The following is a 21,751-nucleotide window of genomic DNA, read 5'->3' as shown; positions in this document are numbered from 1 at the left end:
TTTATTATTTTTAGAAGAATACATATCATCTATATCTAAGACACAATAAGTATATGTGTGATAAGAGGGAAATTATTATTTCATCAGGCCCCGGAATATAACAAGATATAACAAGAATATAACAAGATCAGGCTTTGGGCGCTAAAATGATTTTTAAACATCATCGAGAATCTGCGCTTTAACCTACAGACGGTATAAGGCTATGGTTTAAACCAGAACCCGGTTATTATTAGATAACCGGGAACCCGGTAAATCAATGAGATATCATAGTTTTTATCAGTAGTCTGTTATAATAAATTAATAACTATATACTATTTTTAAACTTAGCTCCAAGAATCAAGATTCGAAATTGTATTTTGTTTCAACTATTCAATAGCTTATTGATTTAACCATTAACAATACGTCAATACGTCGTATTTATGTTATTTTTTTGTAATAGATATATAATAGGTTACATAATAGGTATACTGTAATTTAGTAACAAAAAAAATCTATACACGATTGTTGAAAATGTATAATGAACTAGGTAAGCTAAATTTTATTATAATATATATTTATGTAGTACAACTCATAGTACCTATGGATTACAGAATTCTTTGCTCACAGATCTTCTATACTATGGTTCTATACTATAATATAGCCAATAGAAGGTTCTTGATTATTATCCTATTGTTGTACTTAATATTATATCATAACAACATTGGTATTATAGGTTTATATTCTGTATAACTTTGGTCAGTGCTCAATATCAACTGTCGAATAAGTTAAACTTATATCAGTTGATAGAACTCAGAGATAAAGTTTTAAAGTATATACATTTAATATTATGTGAATGTATATATGTATTGTTACTCAACTACTCTAGTGTAGAAGAAAATAGAAATATTTAAAAAATTATATTTCTTAGAAAATATTGTTTGGTAACATAAAAACCTTAAAATACAGGGTGTCATGCGAGGATTTACCCATCGCGATATCTCCTTGGATAATAGATATTAAGAAACAAGAACTGCATATATTTCATATTTTAATTAAATTAAATTTGTTGGTAAAAAAGTTAAAAAAGTTATTTTTTATTTTTGAAACAATTGAGATAGCCAGCCGTTTTATAGTTTATTTTTCTGAAAAATATTGACCTTTCAATATTTTATTTTCATTAATCTCATGATTTTTAATAATTTTTTTAGATTATAGTTGAAACTGCTACAAACTGTTTTATGTCTGGGCGGCGAGTCCCACTCTACTATTGGTATATCAGATATCCTCACGGGACACTGTATACAGTTGAATATTTTGGTTATTAAATATCCGCACTAATTACTTATTTAGAATGATAAATATAAATTTAACACACAACTGTCGTTGTTTTTAATGACATAGCAATCTGTAAGACATGATTGCAGGGTTGGATTAGCATTTTTAAAGGGCCTGGGAAATCAGTCGCCAAGAGGTCCCTCAAAATTATAATAATTTTTAACAAGGGAAAATTATTTGTAGGTAATCAAACAAATAAAAAAAAAAAAAAAAATGAAAGTAAATTGTAATAAAGCAGTATTATTATTATTATAAGTAATTAATATATTGGCGGCGTCGCAGAAGTAATGCAAAAGCAATTCCCGCGGCGCCGTCGGTTTCAAACTGAAAAAAAAAAAAAATTAATTAATATATAAATACATTAAATATTTGATTATTTAAAGCTTACAATATAAAAATTGTAATTAAATTAACAGAGATTTTCTTAAAATTGAAGACTGGTTTGTAACTTCCATAGTGATGTGTTCTGTTTGAATATCGTTTAATATAGTAATATGTCGTTATTTATGTGCATTAACATTATAGAGACTATGGACTAAATGATCGTCAGTGAAACGGTTCCTTAAACGTGTTTTTATGTACTTTAACCTAGAAAAACTTCTTTTGCTTTCAACTTGAGTTTAAGATAAGCTTAAAACATACTTATAAGCTATAAATAAATTATAATATACATTTGCAGAATACAGTTTATATTGTACTAAAATATTGAAACAACAAAATCTGCAGTTAAAACAATGTTTATTTTTTGATCATTGCATTGTTGGTCAATATTAAAATGATTTTCTTCCTTTTCTTCTTCTTCACTAATAGAATCTTCCATAGCACATTGAATTTGTGTTTAATGTAAATTTTTAATTTCATCATTTAACGAGTATCTAAGTGTCGGCCACTTTTTTTAAAAGTCTAGTAGTTCTTCTCTCAGTTATGTAGCTTTGATTTTGATAGTATTTGGGCCATTTTTAAAAGAATTAAATAAATTACATAATTGTTCAAAAGCTGATTCGGGCAAAAATGTAATTTGTTTAAAATATTTTGGATCTAAATACGAGAAATCTGCTGTTTAGCTCATTTTTATCCTTGAAGCGATACTCAAGATGAATAAAATACAAATACAAATAAAATAAAAATAAGTAAAAGGCCGTAGTAGAAGTGTAGTAAAGTGCCGACTGACGACAACGGGTATTTTAGCATATTCATTTAATTATTATAAGATTCTCTATTTTAATACATAATTTTCTATCAACAATATTTGCACAACAATTTCGTATGCGGTCCTCTCAATTTACGTATTGCTTAAATCACGCATGAATCATATTGCCATGGCAATCGCCTCGTGTATAGGGGCCTAATAGGCACCTCATAAAATGCATAGGGCTAATGCATGATTCCCATCTTTTAGAAAATTCCAAAATAAGTAGAAAATAAGTATGAAAATCTATTTAAAAGTGCAAGGTAAGCCCCATGGATTCAATTTTAGACACTTAAATGCGTACAACTGTAGGCATTATTTTACACTGGTACTGTCCCAAGTCATTGAACAATGTATGATTAAAAGCTTATAATATAGACATTATTTTGTTTTGCAATTTTACTAAACATATTGTATTATGTAGATATTATTATAATTAATAAATGTTTTTTTTTTGTAGACTGAAATATATGTTTAACAAAATGACAAAGAAAAAGGTTTGTTTAAATAAATAAAAAATAAAATACATTAATATTTTATAAATCTAATACTTGAACACAGGTAATTTGTGCCACTGGCAGTAGTCTATGAATTAAAATGGAATGAGTTTAGAATCTATTAGCAATTTAAAATGTATTAAAGGGTGTCTAATTATCTTTTAAATTATACATTTTAGACATCAAAACAGTTAGCTAAAATTTCACCAACAAAGAAACTTTATACTTCATCCTGTGATAAGTATGAAAAAATTATGACTGAAGACAAAATAGGGGTCACAAAATCAAACAAAGGTTAATTTTTTTTCTATAATGTTTTGATTTGATTAATATATTTATTAATTTATTATAATTTTTAGATAAACCATCAGCTTCTACTTTTTATACAAACGTGCCAGAAGATGATAAAAAAATGTAAGTATCTATGAATGTTAAATTAAGTAAATGTTCTTATTTAATGAATGTATGATTCTTAAATTGTACCTATGTAATAATTAAGTTTTAACATAAATTTATTAAATTTTAGTTTCACAGTTAACATAGAAATGTAGTGTACTGCTTGATTAATCATTATAATCTGAAAATGTCTTATATTAATAATTACAAATAATTTGTATACGTTTATTGTAAATAGAAAAAACCGAAAGGACACAATTGATTGATAAAAGCTATTTAGTGACTCGGCGCGGCGCAGTGGCTGAAATCAATCACGCGACATGATTAAGAGTAAGCAATGGCCACTGCCACTAGTTCTCGGATGGGTGACCATCTAGGTTCGTTGTGCGCAAAAACCTTGTCACACATACACGTGTTCCTAACCGACCGTACCAACAGTCCCAACCCTACTGCACCAACCCTACCAACCTTACAGGCTAATGACCTCAGTCATCAAAGCCTTAAAATCTAATAAAAAAAAAAAAAGCTATTTAACATATTTAAATAAAATAAATATAAAATTTTTCTATTTTTGCAAAGTTGAAACATAAACATTTATTTACAAAACATAATAATTCTCACTTCTTATGAAATAACACAAATTAAGAAAATAAAATGTAATATTTTTCCTTAACTAATAATATAACTAATTTACTCGTATCATAAAAATATTGTAATTTTATATATTTTAATCATTGGAAATAATTGAATGCATTTATTCTAAACCCTGGGTATTAAAAATGACTAAATATATTTATAAGTTCTTAGCCATCATGGCCAACATTTTATTTACTCTTAGTTTTTTCATTATAAGTTCTTGATATTATACTAGGTATTTTAATTAAAATCAAAAATACCTAGGTATTAAATACTAAATTGTTTATTTATACTTTTTATTCAATATTACCATGATATTACCCACAGGTATCTATAATGTCTTATCATAAAACCGTATTACGTATTAACAAATTATACTATAGTATTTTATTAATTTGAAATCATAATAACTCCAAGGAACTTAATTTTATGGTATGAACCATAGACCTATTGACTAGGTCTATGAAATGAACAATCTAAGCTCAGCCTATAAGATTCATAACATTTCTTGATATACTATAATTATTTACGCTATAATATTAATATTACAAGCTAAGTCATCATAAGAGTAACTTAGAGTTACTTTATCAAAACGGGGATAATTAAAATCAAAATAATATCACTGAACTTGTTTATAATCAAACACAAATCATTATAAGTCCACTTCTTTATAGTTAATGTTTATGCTCAAATATAATAAGTCCTACATCTGAAATATTTTAACTTCACTCACATAATAAGTCCGGACTTATAACATGTAGGCAGTTCATAAATTGGGGAATACAAATAAAATGTACGATAAGTTCGGACATATGATAAGTGTGCAATAAAATAACTGTACAAGTACAAAAATTAAGGACTTATCACTAAAAGTTTAGGATCACTTTCTTCATAAGGGCAAAAATAAACACAGCTAACTGCCATTCATGGTAAATAAAAATAGTTAATATCACATGAATTACAGGTTGTAGAATACAAAGACCTTGTATGAAAAATAAAGAGAATTTAATTTTCTATCTATTGGTATCAAAAAGTGAATTTTGAAAATAATAGACTTATAACAAATGTGCACATCGAATAAAAGCCATCGAATTATTATGTATAACTTGTATAATGTACAACATTTTTTTTTGTAGATTAAAAGCCCAAGGAAAACAGATTAAAAAAAAAAAGAAACAATATTCTAAGGTTTTAACTTTTTTCTTTAGTTTCTAATTTCTATGAAATATTGAAATATTTTTTTAAAATATTTTTTATTATCCAAACAGGTCCATAACATATATAATTTAAAAACTGCTAATGCTGCGGGTCCTTCAGAGAAGAGACAATATAGTCAAATGAATGAATGTTTTGTATTACTTTCAGATTGTAATGAGCACAAAAAAAATCATAAATCTCATAATGGTTAGTATTTTTACTGAACATTCTAAATGCTATATTTCAATTTTTATGTTATGATAACATTGTTATATTTAGCTTCTACTAGCAATAATACAGAGAATAGTTCAAAGAATGACAAAGATTGTTCATCAATGTAAGTATACAAATTACAAAAATTGTTTCTTGAGCGACAGTTGCTAAGAATATAGAAAAATACTCTTCGTTTGTTTAATGTCAGAATAACATGGTTACTAAAACTAACTTAATTAATTTTTTAGTAAAATTCACCGGACATTAACATTTTTAGAAATCTAATCAAAAATGATAGGTACATTTTATTAAATATTTAAATTTATACATGATGATGTAAGTTAGCACATTTTTCTATGAAATATTCTTTCTACCTCTGTTATTTATTTTAGTTTAGATTCTGAGTAAAACGATGCATGCATTGATTTTACAATCATGTGTATTTTTTTTTTTTTTGTTACTGTGTACACTGTACACGATAAGTAGTTGAAATAATGCTTTGATTTTCAACTTCAGTATCTTGTTAGATGGGAAAGTGAATTTTGTTGGTGCATTGGGGAGGTCAAAATTTAAAATTTACAATATACATGAAATTTTCACTGGTTTATATTTGCATTTTCTATACACGATAAAATTTTCAAAATATTTTGATTTGTTTTGAACTGTTTAGGAACATTTTCAGTTTCCAATTTTATTTGTCTTTTTCTATGAATGTCAATAAAACTTTATTTTTTTGGGTAAAAAAGCTTGAACATTTAATACAAGGCTCCTGCTATATTGTTACAATGACATTTAAAAAATATTAAAAATCCTTTGTCACAATTTTTTTTTATAAGCATTTAAAGTTCAAATCTTTTAGCAAATTATTTTGAGTTGAGAATTCATAAAAATTTTTCTTTTTAAACCTAAGATTTCAAAATGTAATACAAGGTTATTCATAAGTTTGTCTACTATTATCAAAAAAGAAAATGTCTATAAGCAAATCAAATTAAATTTTTATGAGCATTTGGACAATATTGGATATTCACTCGATTTCTCATGTTGCTGTTTTGTTATCTTGTTGTTATTAAAAAACAAAAAACTGTAGATACATGAAAATTTTACTGAATGTTTATATTTTCATTTTCTATACATCATAATGTATTATATAATATATTATGACTAATTTTGAGCTGTTTACGGACATTGTCGGTTATCAATTTTTTTAGTTATTTTTTCTATACATATCAGTACAATTTTATTTGTTAAGTAAAAAAGCGTCAACATTTAATGCAAGGCTCCTGATATATTGTTACAATAGCAGTCGAAAAATATTAAAAATACATTGGCACAATTTTTTTTATAAGCATTTAAAGTTTGAATTTTGACAAAATTTATCAAATTTAAAATTTAATAATTTTTATATTTATTATTTTTAATTTTATAATTTTAGTAAATTTATGAAGTGTTCAACTTTTATAGCTAAGGATAGAAAATTTAAAACAGGGTTCCACGTAAATAGGTTATAATATATAAATTACTTTATTCATAATAATATCATCAAATATTCTTAGTAATAACTAATATCATAGGCTGGCTGACCGTTTTCGCTCAGAATCGTTTTTCTTATACAATGATATTATATCATTGATTTCAAATTGAACACCATCAATTACAATGATCTACTTGTAACCTACTGTACAGCCTAAAAACATCCACTTGCCCACTGTTTTTAAATATTCATACTAGTATAACAACAATAGTACAAATGAGATTTTGAAAATATTATTGTATTTAGACAAAGCTAGTATAATATATGTAGGTATAATAAGTTATGTATCTACCTTGTATTAAAACATTTTTTTCTGTAGGTTAAATACCAATGAACAAAACATTAAAAAAAAAAAGAAAGAAGATTCTAAGGTTATAACTCTTCTTTAGTTTTTATAAAATGTTTGAATAGTTTTTAAATATTTTTCTTTCTTACTTAGGTCCAAAATATAAATAATTTGATGAATGATAATGCTGTGGTTCATACAAAGAATAGAAAATATAGTCAAATGAATGAATGTTTTGTATTGCTCTCAGATTGTAATGAGCACAAAAAAAATCATAAATCTCACATGGGTTACTATTTTTACTGAATATTTTAAATGCTTTATTAAAATTGTTATGTTATGAAAACATTTTTATATTTAGGTTCTACTGGCAATAATACAAAGAATAGTTCAGAGAATGACAAAGATTATTCATCAATGTAAGTTTACAAATTAAAAATTTCTTTATTTAATTATTATTATTTTTGTTGTTTTTTTTATCATCTAAATTTAAGCAATATTTACAATCTATAATTAAAAATCACAATAAATAAATTTTATTTGTTTACAAGAAAAAAACCTTTTTAAATTACATAAATACAAGAGGGAGGAAGCCACTCAGTAGTCTATATTAGCACCCTTAGCGGAGACATGGTTAAATATTAATTTTAGAACACCTACATAAATAACTGAAATTCACTCTTTTAGAAATGCTAAGCTAATTAACTTTTCTCTTCAATATTCTTTATTTTTGTCTCATATTTTAAAATATTTATTGAGATTTAAAAAATTGAAAAACCATAATATGGTATTACATTAAAGACGGTTTTTTGTCTAAACGTAAGTTATCCATAAAATATAATATAATAATGTATTTATGTATTATTATATACTTTTTAGATTAAAAACACAAGGAAAAAATATAAAAAGTAAAAACAAAATAGATTCAAAGGTTGTAATTTTTTTATTTTGTTATTATAAAATAGAATAGTTTTTAACATTTTTCTTTTTTACTTAGGTCCAAAAAAAAAATAATTTGATACATGATAATGCTGTGGCTCATACAAAGAAGAGAAAATATAGTCAAATGAATGAATGTTTTGTATTGCTCTCAGATTGTAATGAGCACAAAAAAAATCATAAATCTCACATGGGTTAGTATTTTTACTGAATATTCTAAATGCTATATTAAAATTGTTATGTTATGAAAACATTTTTATATTTAGGTTCTACTGGCAATAATACAAAGAATAGTTCAGAGAATGACAAAGATTATTCATCAATGTAAGTTTACAAATTAAAAATTTCTTTATTTAATTATTATTATTTTTGTTGTTTTTTTTATCATCTAAATTTAAGCAATATTTACAATCTATAATTAAAAATCACAATAAATAAATTTTATTTGTTTACAAGAAAAAAACCTTTTTAAATTACATAAATACAAGAGGGAGGAAGCCACTCAGTAGTCTATATTAGCACCCTTAGCGGAGACATGGTTAAATATTAATTTTAAAACACCTACATAAATAACTGAAATTCACTCTTTTAGAAATGCTAAGCTAATTAACTTTTCTCTTCAATATTCTTTATTTTTGTCTCATTATATTTTAAAATATTTATTGAGATTTAAAAAATTGAAAAACCATAATATGGTATTACATTAAAGACGGTTTTTTGTCTAAACGTAAGTTATCCATAAAATATAATATAATAATGTATTTATGTATTATTATATACTTTTTAGATTAAAAACACAAGGAAAAAATATAAAAAGTAAAAACAAAATAGATTCAAAGGTTGTAATTTTTTTATTTTGTTATTATAAAATAGAATAGTTTTTAACATTTTTCTTTCTTACTTAGGTCCAAAAAAAAAATAATTTGATAAATGATAATGCTGTGGCTCATACAAAGAAGAGACAATATAGTCAAATAAATGAATGCTTTGTATTGCTTTCAGATTGTAATGAGCACAAAAAAAATCATAAATCTCACATGGGTTAGTATTTTTACTGAAAATTCTATATACTATACTAACATTTTTATGTTATGATAATATTTTTATATTTAGCTTCTACTTACAATAATACAAAGAATAGTGCAGATAATGATAAAAATTATTCATCAATGTAAGTTTACAAATTACAAAGTTCTTTATTTAATTACTATTATTTTTGTTTAACATTTAACCATTCCAATAAATAAGGGCTATCTATAGATTTTTTTATTAAGGTTTAGATTAAGTTATCCATACAATATATTAATGTATTTATGTATTATTATATACTTTTTAGATTAAAAACACAAGGAAAAAATATAAAAAGTAAAAACAAAATAGATTCAAAGGTTGTAATTTTTTTTTTTTTTGTTATTATAAAATAGAATATTTTTTAACATTTTTCTTTCTTACTTAGGTCCAAAATATAAATAATTTGATAAATGATAATGCTGTGGCTCATACTAAGAAGAGACAATATAGTCAATTGAATGAATGCTTTGTATTGCTTTCAGATTGTAATGAGCACAAAAAAAATCATAAATCTCACAAGGGTTAGTATTTTTACTGAACATTCTAAACGCTATATTTCGATTTTTATGTTATGATAACATTGTTTTTGTAGCTTCTTCTAGCAATAATACAGAGAATAGTTCAAAGAATGACAAAGATTGTTCATCAATGTAAGTATACAAATTACAAAAATTGTTTCTTGAGCGACAATTGCTAAGAATATAGAAAAATACTCTTCGTTTGTTTAATGTCAGAGAATGTGGTTACTAAAACTAACTTAATTAATTTTTTAGTTAAATTGCTCGTCAAGGCCACCGGACATTAACATTTTTAGAAATCTAATCAAAAATGATAGGTACATTTTATTAATTATTTAAATTTATACTTGATGATATAAGTTAGCACATTTTTCTATGAAATATTCTTTCTACCTCTGTTATTTATTATATTTTTTAAATATTCATACTAGTATAACAAAAATAGTACTAATGGGATTTTGAAAATCTAATGAACATATAGATGTTTCTGTATTTAGACAAAGCTAGTATATTATAATATATGTAGGTATAATAATTTATGTAGCTACTTTGTATTAAACAATTTTTTTCTGTAGGTTAAAAACCAACGAACAAAACATTGAAAAAAAAAAAAAAGAAGATTCTAAGGTTATAACTTTTTTTTTAGTTTTTATAAAATATTTGAATAGTTTTTAAACATTTTTGTTTCTTACACAGGTCCAAAATATAAATAATTTGATAAATGATAATGCTGTGGCTCAAACAAAGAAGAGACAATATAGTCAAATGAATGAATGCATTGTATTGCTTTCAGATTGTAATGAGCACAAAAAGAATCATAAATCTCAGAAGTGTTAGTATTTTTTTATTGAAAATTCTAAATATTAAATGTTATATTACAATTTTTAGTTATGATATCTTTTTTGTATTTAGTTTCTACTAGCAATAATACAGAGAATACTTCAGAGAATGACAAAGATTATTCATTAATGTAAGTTTACAAATTACAAAGTTCTTTTTTTAATTACTATTATTTTTGTCGTAGTGTTTTTTTTAATTATTTAACTTGAAGTAACATTTACAATCTATATTCTATTGAGAATGAGATTGTTATCCGGTGGTGACTAGTTTGCGTTCCGCGACTATCAGACACCGTCTCACTACTTTGGCATGTAGAGTTGTGTTGTTTAACAGCCTTGCCCATGCTTTCAACTCGGCTGCAGGGATATCAATCTCATTCGGAATAGAGTATTATTATTATTATTATTCTTTCTTTATTTACTAAAACACTCCATTTACAAAACATTTTACATATAAATTGTGTTGAATAATAACCGATACAATAAAAATTATAGCATGTGCAATTGTACAAATAATATTAAAATTCACATTCAAATAATATAACAAAATACATGTATGATAAATAATTTTGCAGCCATAATTAACTATTAGGTAAATTTAGTATCTCTCCATAGTATTACCTATAGTCATCAGTATATTCTCGCAGGTGATGATTTTAAATATGTTTTAGAAATATTATTAATTAAGAAACTTTCTTGATTTCTGGTAAATTTGATAGAACGTATAAATTCAAACATTTAACCGTTCCAATAAATAAGGGCAATCCAGTGGCGTAAATTGGACTAAATTGTTGGGTTGCAATAAGTTTCTAGGTTGGACAGACTTTTGGGAGGGCTTAGCCCATCACACCTCCCCAAAAATGTTTTCTTTTATTCTATATTTAATATTACAAGTACATAAGCTCAACAAAACTATTTTAACCCTAAAAGCTTAAACACATATTGTCATATTGTATCAGCTATTGGTATTTGGTATATATTATGAATATGCACTATAATTAGTAGGGTAATAATTACTTACTGACTACCGTCAATAAAATATGTATAATTTTCTTAAAGAATATAATATGAATACATAAAATACAACAATTATTTTATTTCATAAAATTAATATTTTAAATAACAGCTGCTATTTAGATTTTTATAATATGTACTGTTTATATTTGTATTTGAATTTGTATGTTTAAATACATATTTATCACTTTTATACTACACAAATTAACCAAAACATTTACTATTATTTATTTTACGTAGGTAACTAGTTAAAGAATTTTCACTTTGAATTGGTAGAAGTAGGTATTTAACAAAATATCCTTAAATATTTAATGATATTAAATTATTACAAATATAATTTCAATAAATTGTATACGAATACTAAATATATGATAGGAAATTAATTATTCACTAGATTTAGGTACCATTTTTGATTGTTTTTCCTGGGGAATGGAGGTTTTCTTCAGATAAGCTAACATTTTTCTGAGCATTTGTATTAGTATTTTTTCTTTAGCAGGTACAACAATTAGTACCAAAATAATACAAAAAATATATACCAAAATAAATTTAATTTGCTCAATAATATAATATTATCTTAATAATTAATTTAAAAATTAACTTACAGATCAAATATATATTTTTTTATTTGTCAAAATTGTAGTTTTAATATAATATAAATCAGTAATATATTTTAAGGGCTACTTTAAACTTAATGCATACTAAATAGGTATATGTACTAAACAATTATACGAATTTAAAGAAAAAATAGACACTTACTTTCGACTTTTTCGATATTTTTACAATAAATTTATCCATTTTAGCAAGTTGTCGAAACACTTTTAATTTTGAATCGTTCGCGGATAAGAAATAAAATAATACAAGTGTCAAAAATAAATGCATGTATAAAACAAATAAATAATAATTTTAAACTATGACATGGTTTTACTATCAGCTGCCATTGAGACTCGAGTCGGCCGATCACAATAAAATATAAATATACATATTGGTATAATAATATTAGAAAATGGTTAATGACAAAACTATAAAGAAATGTGGAAAGGATACAATATTATAATAATTCCAGTGCTTCAAAACAAAGTTAAACATTGGTTCTCAAAATATAAATTTGTTAATTTATTATTATATTGATATTTCAATTTTTTGAAAACTGAAATCGTGATTTTTTGGAGTCGCAGAAACATACTCTTGCGACCCTATGATATTTTCAGGGGTCGCAAGTGCGACCCCGTGCCACCCCCAGTTTACGCCACTGGGGCAATCTATAGATTTTTTTATTAAGGCTTAGATTAAGTTATCCATACAATATATTAATGTATTTATGTATTATTATATACTTTTTAGATTAAAAACACAAGGAAAAAATATAAAAAGTAAAAATAAAATAGACTCAAAGGTTGTAATTCTTTTATTTTGTTCTTATAAAGTATTAGAATAGTTTTTAACATTTTTCTTTCTTACTTAGGTCCAAAAAATGAATAATTTGATAAATGAGAATGCTGTAGCTCATACTAAGAAGAGACAATATAGTCAATTGAATGAATGTTTTGTATTACTTTCAGATTGTAATGAGCACAAAAAAAATCATAAATCTCACAAGGGTTAGTATTTTTACTGAAAATTCTAAACGCTATATTTCGATTTTTATGTTATGATAACATTGTTTTTGTAGCTTCTTCTAGCAATAATACAGAGAATAGTTCAAAGAATGACAAAGATTGTTCATCAATGTAAGTATACAAATTACAAAAATTGTTTCTTGAGCGACAATTGCTAAGAATATAGAAAAGTACTCTTCGTTTGTTTAATGTTAGAGTAATGTGGTTACTAAAACTAACTTAATTAATTTTTTAGTTAAATTGCTCCTCAAGGCCACCGGACATTAACATTTTTAGAAATCTAATCAAAAATGATAGGTACATTTTATTAAATATTTAAATTTATACATGATGATATAAGTTAGCACATTTTTCTATGAAATATTCTTTCTACCTCTGTTATTTATTATATTTTTTAAATATTCATACTAGTATAACAAAAATAGTACTAATGGGATTTTGAAAATCTAATGAACATATAAATGTTTCTGTATTTAGACAAAGCTAGTATAATATAATATATGTAGATATAATAATTTATGTAACTACTTTGTATTAAAAAATTTTTTTCTGTAGGTTAAAAACCAATGAAAAAAACATTAAAAAAAAAAAGAAAGAAGATTCTAAGGTTATAACTTTTTTTAGTTTTTATAAAATATTTGAATAGTTTTTAAACATTTTTGTTTCTTAAACAGGTCCAAAATATAAATAATTTGATAAATGATAATGCTGTGGCTCATACAAAGAAGAGAAAATATAGTCAAATGAAAGAATGTTTTGTATTGCTCTCAGATTGTAATGAGCACAAAAAAAATCATAAATCTCACATGGGTTAGTATTTTTACTGAATATTCTAAATGCTATATTAAAATTGTTATGTTATGAAAACATTTTTATATTTAGGTTCTACTGGCAATAATACAAAGAATAGTTCAGAGAATGATAAAGATTATTCATTTATGTAAGTTTACATATTACAAACTTAGTTATTTAATTACTTATCTTTGTCATAATTAGTTTATTTTAGAGGTAATGTGAATTCGAAATTTTAGAACACAATTTCATACTACTGAAATTTATCTTTGTAGAATGCTAATAAAAATAGATAATTTTCTTGTATGATTCATTTTATATTATTTTGTTATGGTATGGTTATACAGACGACAGATCTTATTGATCCAACTGATCATATGCCGTATCTGTTTATATTTATATAATACATGCCAAGTGCTTGTGAGTGCCATGCTTTAATTATTATTACTATTCGATGTTAGCGATTATTATATTTTTATTGTTTAGTAGTTATATTAGAAGTGTTCATATAAGTGCATTCCCTAATAAAAGCTTAAATAGGCATGTACTTATGCATTAAAGACTGGCTAAATTATATTAAAATATGTTAAATAACTTAAAAAGTTCAGAAAAATGGATTTATATGCACTAAAAATCTAAATATGCATTTTTCATTAAATGTTGGCCAAAATACGCTAAATATGCCCAATTAAATAGACAAACTCATAAAATATGCCAAATACGTATAAAACCTTGAAATATGCAAAAATATGCAAAATAAAACTTGGCATACTTAACTATGGTTCCATTTAATGGATTTCTAGCATTAAATACGCCTTAACAAGATTGATTGGAAAATTCACGAACTTACGAGCTCTGGTTATTAGTCTGCGTCTAGTCGCTAGTCAAGTCCAAGATATTTGTATGATGCATAAAAAATAAAACTGTCAACATTTTTCCGAATGTCGTTGTGTTATTTTATTTTAATTATTAAGCCATCCTTTGCCGCAGTCTCCAACATTCTTAAATGTTTAAATTTATACATAACGTCAAATAATATATCTGTATAATTAAATATTGTACTCTCTCTTTTAACTTTATGACTCATTATATTTTAAAAATATTCAAATCAGTTGAGACAAATTGATCTATTGTTATTTTCATAAATTAATGACTATAATACAGATGTTGTATAGACTTAATTTATCCCTATAATTTATTAATGTATTAATACAAATTTTTAGATTCAAAACTCGAGGAAAAAAGATTAAAATAAAAAATAAGTATAAGGTTGTAATTCTTTTCTTTATTTTCTACTAAACAAACAAATAATTTTTTGAACATTTTTTGACAGATTCAAAAAATAAACAATTTGGAAAATGATAATGCTGCAATTCATACAGAGAAGAGTCAATTAAAAGAGTGTTTTGTATTGCTTTCAGATTTTGATAAAAAAAAAAAATATATTCATAAACCTAATAAGGGTCAGTGTTTAATGTTTATACATAAAATTATAAATTATACATATAATAATATTTAAAAAACGTTTATTTAGCTTCTTCTAGAAAAAAGACAATGATTGGTTCAGAGAACAGCAAAGAATATTTATCAATGTAAGTATAAAAATTACAAACTTAAGGTCATTTGAAAACTTTTTTAGGTTCTGGTTTCTGAGTGGAGCGAAATTAAAGAACCATGAAACAAAAAAAAATGATTTTGGCTTAATTAATAGTTAGTTAATTACTATAACTAACGGTGGTACTAAAATTTGTATTCCGTCGATTCGTTAAGGCGTTAGAGCTAAAGAGAGACAGCCGCGTGACGTCACGAGATCACACGGCGCGGCGGCGGCGTATACTTTTATACAGGAATCGCCGACGCGGTCTAGATTATTTATTTATAATTTTTGTTATGTTCAACAAAAATTAAAAATTAAGACAATAATTATTATCATAAGTCAGTGGGTTTTAATAAATATTAGTGTACGTTTTGTCGTTTTACCTCTATTAACTAAGATATTAGAATTTAGAATTGACATTGATGTAATATTATTTCGATATTTCACATAAATATATACTTTTATATAGATGATTAGATGAATATAATATATTTATTGTTCTAAAAACTAAAAATAACAATATAACATTTTTAACAGAATATTATAAAATTAAATTGTAAATCTTGAATATCTTTTAGACCGTATTTCTTCAATATTTGGTCTTGGTATTGGAGTTATGTACTTAGGAATTTCAATTTCTTCTGGTATTGTTATGATATTATATTCGTTTTTTTTTTTTTGCTAAATCTTCTTCCATAATTTGTTTTCGCCAATCATTATCAGTACGCTCATATACATTTTTATTGTGTATTTCCCTAACGGTTTCGAGTATACCATTTTATCACCTACTACTTGTTTATTTGTATTGTAATTATGGTCCAATATAGTCATGATGGATCTTATGTACATACCTCTATATTTCAGATGAATTCGTTTTGGCATATATTTTAGCCTTACATTATGATAAGATTCCAAGCAGCCAGTATGCACAAAATGTTTTGCATGTGGCAAATCTTTTATCTTTGGCAGTTATAATTTTTTTTAATGCATCGTATGATTTGTCATTGGATTTTAACCATAATTTTTTATTTATTTCTTCGTCTGTTAATGGATCATGATCGCATGTTTTTTTTACTCCATTTTCTTCCCATCCATGTTCATTTTTTATGTGATGTAGTAGAGACGTGAAATTTTCAACTAATAATTGACCGTCACCTTTGCAGTTTTGCAAAGCCCACCAAAGATGATTATTAATACTACTTTTCCATAAATATGCATTTTCATGTTTTTTTCAAAGGTTTTCATTTTTTTCATCAAACTTTTAGATAGGTGCCACACATCAAATTCATTCAAAAGAGTCATACTGCCCAACTCCGGCTCATCTTCGGCTAACCAAATATCATTTTCTGAATTTTTAATACTGTCAATTGTACTTTTCTTTTGATCTTCCCAAATATTACAAATGACTGGTCCAGTATAACGCTTAATTATTTTATCATAAACCGGACGAGAAAAAAATTATAGTTTTAATGAATCACAGAAAGCTACCATTTGAGTGTACAGAATTCCGGATAAAGTAAAAGCAGATCCAATCAATATATTTCCTAATGGACGTTTATTACTCTTATTTTGTGAATGCCAAATTAATTTATGGTTTCTATCACATATAGTTATAACAGAGAATAATGCACCTTGGATATAATGTTGGACGGATACAACTGTAGAATTACATTGACGGCAACGATTAAAAAGTGGCAATAAACAATCCCAAAATACAAAAAAACAAGAATTATCTTCTATATTTGATGATGGTTTTTGCTGTGTCTGTTTACATTCATAAATTTCTTCTTCATACTCTTCTTATTCTTCTTCTTCATGGTTTTCTATTTCAAAAGATATGTCATTTGTAGGCTTATACAATTTGTAGCACTCATTGCCTAAATCACACTTTATGTCTTTATCATTCGGATTATCACTGAAGTAAATACAATTTGGATTATCAATATCTAGTACATTATCGTCTTCGGAATCAGATTCATTAAAATTGTTTACGAAATTGTCAACTTTTAATTTTTTTACCGAAGTGTTTGTTGAATTTTGTTTTGATATAATATGTTCTTCGTTTCTTTTTCGGGATATTCTTATACTTCGAGGTGTTTTGGGTCTAAGACTTTGTAAATAGTTGAAATAGAATCGGAATTTAAATTTAACTTAATTTTTTCATTTGGTAGCGGTTTTTGTAGTTTACTCGATTCTGTAAAATCTGTTTCTTGAAAATGTTTTGAACATATTCTAGATCCACTACCCGGGAAAAAATCTTAACGTTTACAAAACACTAACCATTGTTTAAATCTAAGTGGTGATTTATTTCTTTTTGGAAAACTATAAAAATTTATATTTTCAGATTGGCTGCAAGTTGCCCTTTTCTTATCATTATTTGAATTGCAACCAAATACAGAACAAAGAACTATTTTACCCCTTAAATAAATTACACCATTTTGTTTTAATGTGAATAATTTTTAATTTTAATGTATGTACTTTAATATCAAAACATAAAATATATTATAATATTAATTGATATGGTTAAAACTTATAGGACATAAAGATAATATTATAAAATAGGTACACACATATTAAAATAAATATATGAATATTGTATGCTTAAAAATGTAATTATAAGAAGTGTTATCATTAATATTACAAATATTGAAATATTTATATTTTATATATTAATAATAGTTTATTACATAATTATGTATGATAATAATATGTTTATAAAATAATATATTATATAACTAATATATTATGTTTACAGTGTACATGATTTATAACCAACATAACAACCGTCTTGTTCCGGATATTTCTGCCGAATTTTATTTACAACACGATGGAATAACAATACGATTATCTATATAAAACCAAAAATTTAATCACTTGTATTTATACGTTCTTATACATATTTAAAAGCATTAGTTAACATATTGCATTATATTATCAATGAACTTGCAGTCATCCTACCTTTTCCTATAGGATTTCACGAGTTTATCCAATGAGTAAATTGTTTGTAAAAAATTTACCTCCACGTCTTATTTGTTGGTTGTGATGAACATAACGTTTTTTTTTTGCTTTTATTTTTTGATTTAACAATGATTTGTTGTCGTGTAATATTGAGAACCTAATAAACGTAATAAATAATATCGAGGACAAAATTAAAAAACTGAATCTACTGTGTTTGTATTATGTAGGTACCTAATCTATGACTTACTTCATCATCTAAAATAATTTTTGAAAATAAGCCTATCTCCGTTATACGTGTTTTTTTGTTACTATTTGTGGTAGTTATTTATGTAATTTTTCTATCTCAAAGCAACAAATACACTCTTGGTCAGTAGTAAACCTAATACATTTATTACATAAACACCAATTGTTCGCATTAATTTTTGAACGACCCTCTAATTGTTCTGGTATATCTGGTTCATTTCTACCCGGCTGAATATCAGCCATATCAATATCGTTCACAGTGGGCTCAAAACTTTATGGACGTATTGACATATTTGAAAATTTGTAATACACTGTCAAAAACAAATAAAAATTGTTATAAAACATATTTTGCTTATGCGAGAACACTTCTTATAAATTATAATATAATATAACATAATATAGGTACTTATAACTGTTTCAACTTTATATAAAATATATAATGTGTAATTAACAAATTATTATTATTAATCAATAAAATAAAAATAATTATAATTTATAATACATTACTTTACCTCGTAAAACAAAATTCCAACGGTGAAAATGTTAAGTTGAAAAATACGTCCGTTTACGAAGACGTATAAACGGAAAATGCGGTTGATCGACGTTCGTTAACATAGAATAACTCTTATTTTGGATAAAAACATAATTTAACCATATAGAGTATTTGTATAGGTCTGTTCATTGTTGTGCCTACGAAGTTATTTATAATATGATTGAATATTATAACAAAAATTATAAATAAATAATCTAGACCGCGTCGGCGATTCCTGTATAAAAGTATACGCCGCCGCCGCGCCGTGTGATCTCGTGATGTCACGCGGCTATCTATCTTGGGCTCTAGCGCCTTAACGAATCGACGTATAAAAATTTTAGATTAGGAACACAAGGACAAAACATTAAAAAAACATTTAATAAAGATCCTAAGGTTGTAGATCTTTTATTTATTTTTTATAATATTAAAATTGTTAATTTGAACATTTATTTTACTTAGGTTAAAAATATAAAAAAATATAATGCTGCGGGTCATACAGAGAAGAGAAATTATAAATTTCAAATAAATTAGATGTTAATGATCAGACAAAAAAAAACTCATAAGATGGACAATGCTCAGTAAACAGTATATATTTTAATATTGTTCACGTTTTTTTTTTACATTACCTATAAACATGTTTGTTCTTTCCAATCATGTATTAATATGTATGAATTACTAGTAGTTAAATAAAGTGTTGAATTGATGTTAATTTCAATCAACCAACCAATTTTTGAAACAGCATCTATAATATTTATACTTATGTATACTCGCTACTGCCATCAATTTTAGCTGAAAATTATGACCTAAAGTATTGACAAAATTAAAGTTAGTTAACGTTGTCCGATTTTGATTTTGAAAAAAAATTTAAACATCAGAAAATTGTCTATAGATCCTACGAAGCACTTTGTTAAAACTAAATTTTATATTATTGTGAACTGTAGTTAAAAATTTGAAAATATGAACTTTTTCTAATCATAATTCAAATTAAAATTAATATTAAAAGCGGAAAAGTAGCGAGGCCTCTTATTTAAGGGGCAACATTTAGGCAATTTCTAATCTTGTCATAGCCGCCTGGGATCTATGTGTTAGTTGTAAATGATAATTAATGTGAGTGAAATTAAATGCGGGTATTCTCTCTCGTACGCGCATGCATAATATTATGTCAATAATTCGATAACCATATAAATTTCACTACACGAATTTTACAACATACTTATTGTTTTGACAAAATTAAAGTTAATTAACGTTGTCTGATTTTGATTCTGAAAAAAATATTTGAATTCAGCAGAAAAATGTCTATAGACCGTACGCAACATTTTCCGTTTCTAAGCTTTTTTTTTAAGGTTTTTTAGCTAAAATTGACGACAATAACGAGGCCCCTTAATATAACATCACCACGACGATATCAAAACACAAAATGCAAAAAGTAATATTTATAATCCATTCTATAATATAGAATTTATAATATTATATTATACAATATACATCAAGGAGAGTTCAAAAAAATGTTTGACTTAAGAACGGCTGGACCGATTTAAAAAATGTTCTTATAATTAGAATGCTACATTATCCCTGAGTGCTGTATGTTTATTTAAAAAGGGGAAATTAAGACCCGGAGAGGTGCTCAAACAGGGATTTTGATATTTACGATGAACATTTTTGTTTATACCTAAATGGTTGCTTTTGGTTATAGGATAAATAATTAGTAGAAATTAGTATTTTATATGTATATTGGTTGTCATTTGTTAATCGGGCAGATCAAGTACAAGCATGCATCAAATATTTAAATCTAATTTTCACACATTGCCTACCAAGGTGACCGAGTTGCGCTTACTGCATTGAATTACACCCAAAAAGGAGTTGAACAATTAAATTTTTTAAAGAGTTGTCATTTTGTACGGGTAACAAAGTGCGCAGGATCAGCTAGTAATTAATGTATAATAATATATTAATAAATAAATGTGTTTGCGCCGCTGCCTATCCTAGGAGTATGGCGGTTGTCGGCAACGACTCGCGATTGTGTTGAGGACAGGAGCGCGAAGGGTTACCCAAAATAGTGGTAAGTACTACAATAATTTGCAAGACGAAAACACTTGTATTTTTTACAAAGCCTTATAATATAATAATATTAGTTTTTTAATGGTGGGCGCCCAGATCTTAATCCTTACGTACTAACAAATATACATATTAATACAAACAAATATCCCGGGTAGAAATATTGGTTTTCAGTAAGTGTCAGTAGTTATATTTGTTGGTCCTGACTGGTGCCAGACACCAGTCCAACACTTACATTTGAATACGACAAGATCATTGAAAGTATCAAGTTTGGACACCGCGGGTGTCTATAAAATAAATATGGACTTGTGTCTGAAC

The 21,751-nt window shown here is 25.5% G+C and overlaps 1 protein-coding gene across 6 annotated transcripts; it reads left to right on the top strand.

The window, feature by feature from the left end:
• The first annotated feature begins 322 nt into the window (after positions 1-322).
• Positions 323-20,105, top strand: LOC132951133 (putative uncharacterized protein DDB_G0282133). Of its 6 annotated transcripts, XM_061022856.1 has the most exons (33): positions 323-526; positions 2,964-3,000; positions 3,180-3,294; positions 3,360-3,414; positions 3,635-3,726; positions 5,169-5,220; positions 5,301-5,436; positions 5,509-5,566; positions 7,293-7,344; positions 7,413-7,548; positions 7,621-7,678; positions 8,139-8,190; positions 8,257-8,392; positions 8,465-8,522; positions 8,986-9,037; positions 9,104-9,239; positions 9,312-9,369; positions 9,535-9,586; positions 9,655-9,790; positions 9,862-9,919; positions 10,363-10,414; positions 10,484-10,619; positions 10,700-10,757; positions 12,982-13,033; positions 13,103-13,238; positions 13,310-13,367; positions 13,812-13,863; positions 13,931-14,066; positions 14,139-14,196; positions 15,272-15,317; positions 15,382-15,511; positions 15,583-15,640; positions 17,990-18,264. In XM_061022856.1, exons 7-33 carry the CDS (start codon positions 5,370-5,372, stop codon positions 18,024-18,026), a joined length of 2,118 nt encoding a protein of 705 aa, XP_060878839.1. In that variant the 5' UTR covers positions 323-526; positions 2,964-3,000; positions 3,180-3,294; positions 3,360-3,414; positions 3,635-3,726; positions 5,169-5,220; positions 5,301-5,369; the 3' UTR covers positions 18,027-18,264. The 6 variants fall into 6 exon arrangements, 5 of the variants coding, with proteins under 5 accessions (XP_060878839.1, XP_060878837.1, XP_060878836.1 ...); XM_061022854.1 differs by lacking the exons at positions 3,635-3,726; positions 17,990-18,264 and adding an exon at positions 19,838-20,105; XM_061022853.1 differs by lacking the exons at positions 3,635-3,726; positions 17,990-18,264 and adding an exon at positions 18,401-18,865.
• Positions 20,106-21,751: the final 1,646 nt, after the last annotated feature.

Source organism: Metopolophium dirhodum, chromosome 8 (assembly GCF_019925205.1).
Source record: "Metopolophium dirhodum isolate CAU chromosome 8, ASM1992520v1, whole genome shotgun sequence".
NCBI classification, from domain to species: domain Eukaryota; kingdom Metazoa; phylum Arthropoda; class Insecta; order Hemiptera; family Aphididae; genus Metopolophium; species Metopolophium dirhodum.
The sequence above is the reverse complement of the archived record's forward strand: the minus strand, read 5'-3'. Positions and strand labels throughout refer to the sequence as shown.